Below are 4735 nucleotides of genomic sequence, written 5' to 3'. Positions count from 1 at the left end.
GGGGGGGCAGGAAATCAATCCATTCAATACTACAATATGTAATCTGAACAGATATCTCTCCATGGCATCCATAAGCATCATATTACTACCACCTAAAATCTTAGGAAATTACAGGAATGATTTTTAAGAAACCAACAACCACAAAATAAGCCTATGAAAAGGGGACAAACAGGTTACTACATAAAGAACAATTTTTCCAGAACTCAGAACTGCTGCTGAGCCTCTGCTTAGTGACCTTCAGAATTACACCAAACACACACATTCTAGCTTCCCAGGGAAACTACATTTATAAATAAACATTTTGAAATATTTCCTTTAAATAGTTTTAACCCCATCTTAGTCCGCATTTCACTGTGTTAACACTGCTGTGGTTCACAGGTGGTTCAGCACAACACGTTAAATGGCTACTGCACTACAGTGTAGTTGTTCGATTTAGCTATAACTTGAGTTGTCAGTGAAAAAACACAAGCAACGTTAAATACGTTTTTACCAGCAATTCCAACAGAAACTCCTTCTCATAGCTCGAGTCTTCTCCTTCCAGAAGAGGCGGCAGCAGGCAGAGGTATGACGCCACCTGGTGAAGAGTATTTGAGCTGCATGGCAAAAGGGAAAACAGAAGCTTGCATCACTGAAACGGTAGATTATAGTTTGCCTTAAAAAAATAAAAAAATCCAACTACGCATTTCAGACACCAGACATTACAGGTCAACATTTTAAGTGAAGTTTGAGATATATAAAACATTTTTATTTCTGGAGCTGTTACAAAGTGCTCTACAGCACTTCCATGGGTGGTGTGCTCAGCCACATGTGTAAGCTGAACTACTCACCAGCAATAAACACAGCAAGGTACAATATTTTTCTATTGTTTCAAGACATATACCTGAAAAACAGAACTAAATAACCAAGCACAGATTGCCTTGGTCAAAATACAGACTGCTATCCTTTTATTTACAGTGTTTACAATACAGTACAGTTAATATAGTGGTATACCTTCTATGATTTCTGGTGTAGTTTCTGTATAGAACAAAGCAAGAAAACCCTATATTTTAAGAAGTTAGCAGATAACTACTCTAAGTTAATTACTGCTACAATTACTTCAAGCAATTTGCTGTTTTCCAGAAAATCAGTATTTTCTCACATTCATCAGAATAAAGGAAAATACAGATTTTTCTTACACTGTAATTCTAGTACTTCACTACTAGTGGATGCAACCTCTCCCTGACTATTTCAGCAGATGTAAAGGCACCTCAGAAAGACCTGAGAAGTCACATAGGAAGTCAAGAAAAAAAAAAAAGCTAGAAGTCTGTTAAATTAAAACACATTGAGAACAAAGAATTTCATTTTCATGTTAAATATCATTTTGGTAACTTACCTAAGTGGCCCAAATATCTTCAACAGTGAATCACGAGTATCTACTGCAGCTACATTGGAGAGTGCAAAGTCGTGTAACTCTGGGAAATGTGCAAATGCTGCTCTCTACAAAAGACCCACGCCCAAAAACTGACTGTAAGCATGTTAACGAAACACTTTAATAACAATCTAAACATTTACACAAAAGCATAGCTTCCTCTGACTCATAAACACAAAACACCCTGTGGACACTACCAGTATAGAAATAAAAAACAGGTGAAATCTCCATTTTTCTTAGTTAGCACCACCTTTTTGTTACTTCTGTGGTTCTGACACAGTATCTTGTCTATACACCCTCCTATCAGCATTTGTTCTGTCGTTAAAATAAAACATAAGGAGACAGACATGTAGCCTTGCACACAACCAAGAAAAACAAGGAACATGTTTAATTTAACCATTCTTCCTTGAATATTTTTTGTTAAAACTGATAGGAAAAATTCTGAAAAGAGCTTTATATGACTTTTATATCTTTATATGACTACAAGTAATGTGAATTTTTATTCTGTCTCTTATGTACAAGGGACCACTATTGCTGCTGTATGCGTGCTGATCATGAAGAAATGGTGCCACCTACTGCATAATCGTAACTTCCTACAGCACTTAATTTTCCCTTTCTGAACAGATTTAATGGGAGCAGTTCATCTCCTCAGTATCAACTCAAAAGTGGTGATGTTTTGCTAGAGCATATTATTTAGTCAGTCACATGCCTAACACTGAAGCATTAAGCATTTTTGGTATAGCACAGTCAAGTTAAAACTATTCCTGTAACTCAATAAGAAAAATAAGGGGTTTGGGAAATAGCTTAATGCCTATTTTAGATGCAAATTAGTCGTCTAAAACAACAAAAACAAATCCTTTCCCTCCCATAAGCACTTTGCCATCTACCTACCTGTAAAGAAGTAATTCTGTCATAATGAATTGTTGTCATCTCATTCTCTGTTAAAGCATTTCCTGTCTGATCGTTGATTTCAAAGCCAGTGTAGAATTTAAGCATATCTAAAAGCTGAGACATCATCCATATAAATTAGCAGATTAAGTTTAAGAGACATCCTACCACAAACAAAAACAGAATTTAAGAGGGGAAATCTAAGCACCATGCACATGGGCTTCTCAAATTCTTGAAGAAATAGACTAAAGAGCTGTACCTAAATTTTATACTAGACTGATGCACAAAATTTTGTTTAGGTGTCTCCTCTACAAGCCATGGAAATCACAGCACAGCCCACAACCAATGTGAGTGTCTTCGACATACTAGGACTTGAAACTGAAACTAACAGCACACAGGTGATCACGCCAGAAGTTCACTGAGGAGCTGAACCCAACTTATGGCTCGCTGCTCCCAAAACGGAGAGGTCTTGCTCCCTCCTGCCCTCTCTCTGATGCCAGCTCTGGAAGTCATCCTACCTTTAAATGACATTATTTAACCTGGAAGAAAAAATTTATTCAGATGTGCTGTTGGCTTTGTGTTCCATCAACAGTGACACTCAAAGAAACCGAACAAATGCTAGAGATGGGGGACAGCAAGTAGCAGGAAAAGTAGTGAAGGTGCAGGAAAGGGGAGAGATCTTCAGATACTGACATAAAAACCAATATAGTGTCCAAGACTGAGTAAACTGAAGGTCAATAGTGAAAAACAGTTGCACCTTAGAGCAATCTGACGTCCAAATGAAGCACACAAGAATGCGCTGCTGACAACTTCTGTTATAGATGAGGAAAAGCACTTTAAGAACTGTTCAAAAACAGCACCACAAACGTAAGCACAGTCACTCACAGAGTTACAGGCAAGAAAGAACTGCCTGAAGGATCTAAATAAACATGCAGTTTGCACCCATCAAAAAACCCTTGCAAACAAATATAAAACAAAACAATAGCAGTATTCAGAGCTGCATCAGAATGAAAAAGCTATTTGCAATAACTCTGCATCTCACCTGGCAAAAGAGATGACCTTCCTTCTCTCTTTTAGCAAGACTGGACAGGTAACAGTGAACAACAAGATGGGAGTCATCCAACACTGTATTAAACCAGCGCCGTGTGGGAAGCAAAGCCTGTGGCAAACCAGCTCACGTTAGTACAAGAAATTCTTCGACATGTAAGAAATCCTAGTTTCTCGTAGTTTTCCATTTTAAAAAGGCCAATCAAGATAGATTGCTACACAGTTATTTACATAGCTTATGCCCTAACCCAGGTTCTTGTATTAAAACCGCTTTTATGTGTGCCAAGACACTGTTTTTATGCAGGTAGGCTGCCATGAACACACAGCATTTTATAGGACTGGGAGCACGGCACAGCTTGCCATTAGTGAGACTGCACCTTGATAACAAAAGTAAATTAAATAAAGCAATTGTCCTACTATTCAGTGACTACATAATGACTGTATGCTACACAAGATATGTCAAACTGCTGCAACATAGTTTTAAAATGTTTTCTATACTCATTTCATTAAGGTTTAAGCCTGCCCTTCACAAGGCTGCAAACTGTGTTTCTTCTAAATATTGTATGCTATCTTCTATTCTTTGTAAGAAACTTTAATTAGACCTGGGAATTTTTCAAATCTTAATTAAAAACCTTTACAAACTTTTTGTAAGCAAAACAGATAATTTCTTCTCAGTAAATAGTTTAAGCTGCTATACATAGTAACTGCTCAACAAAATCCATTAGTACACCTCAACAATTCAATAGAAGAAGAAGTTGTTCTCAATGAAATCTACAGATTTAAATTGTAAAGCCAAAAAGCATCAACACAGTGTTTAGAACTAAAGACGAAGAGGATAAAAGAATCTGTAGTAGAAAACATTAACTTCCCTGCACACTAATTATTAAAAAAAAATAAATCAGAAAACCATGAAAACTTTCCATGGAATCATTCCTTTCAAATCATCAAATCACCAAGTTTTGATGGCAGTCAAAATATATACTTTAACATGAAACAAATATTCTAAAAGAGGCCTTGACACAGGCAAAAAGAACCCATTAACACAACACAATGCTACCAAGGCAAAAAGACTTGGATTTACATCCAATTTCTCACATGCCTGTTCCAGGCATTTAAACAGGCTTCACGAATTGACTAAATTCTGACCTTCCTGTAATACCACCAAGAGAACCAACATTAAATCATAGAATCATAGAATGGTTTGGGTTGGAGGGGACCTTAAAGATCACCTAGTTCCACCCCCCCTGCCATGGGCAGGGACACCTTGCACTAGACCAGGTTGCTCAAAGCCTCATCCAGCCTGGCTTTGAAGACAGCCAGGGATGGGGCGTCCACAGCTTCTCTGGGCAACCTGTTCCGGTGCCTCACGACCCTCTCAAGGATTCTTCCTTG

General features: G+C 37.7%; 1 protein-coding gene across 1 annotated transcript in view; it reads right to left on the bottom strand.

Moving 5' to 3' along the window:
- Positions 1-4735, bottom strand: part of LOC104514227 (intron-binding protein aquarius) — a gene marked incomplete at both ends in the record, with an annotated part of 29380 nt that overhangs the window by 13392 nt on the left and 11253 nt on the right. The window contains 4 exons of the mRNA XM_010157842.1: positions 491-593; positions 1373-1476; positions 2300-2413; positions 3339-3455. Of these exons, the coding sequence (XP_010156144.1) occupies positions 491-593; positions 1373-1476; positions 2300-2413; positions 3339-3455 (438 nt within the window). The remainder of the gene's footprint in view (positions 1-490; positions 594-1372; positions 1477-2299; positions 2414-3338; positions 3456-4735) is intronic.

The sequence above is a fragment of the Eurypyga helias genome, unplaced genomic scaffold, assembly GCF_000690775.1.
Source record: "Eurypyga helias isolate BGI_N326 unplaced genomic scaffold, ASM69077v1 scaffold4548, whole genome shotgun sequence".
In the NCBI taxonomy this organism is placed as follows: domain Eukaryota; kingdom Metazoa; phylum Chordata; class Aves; order Eurypygiformes; family Eurypygidae; genus Eurypyga; species Eurypyga helias.
This window is presented reverse-complemented; position numbering and strand designations above follow the sequence as displayed.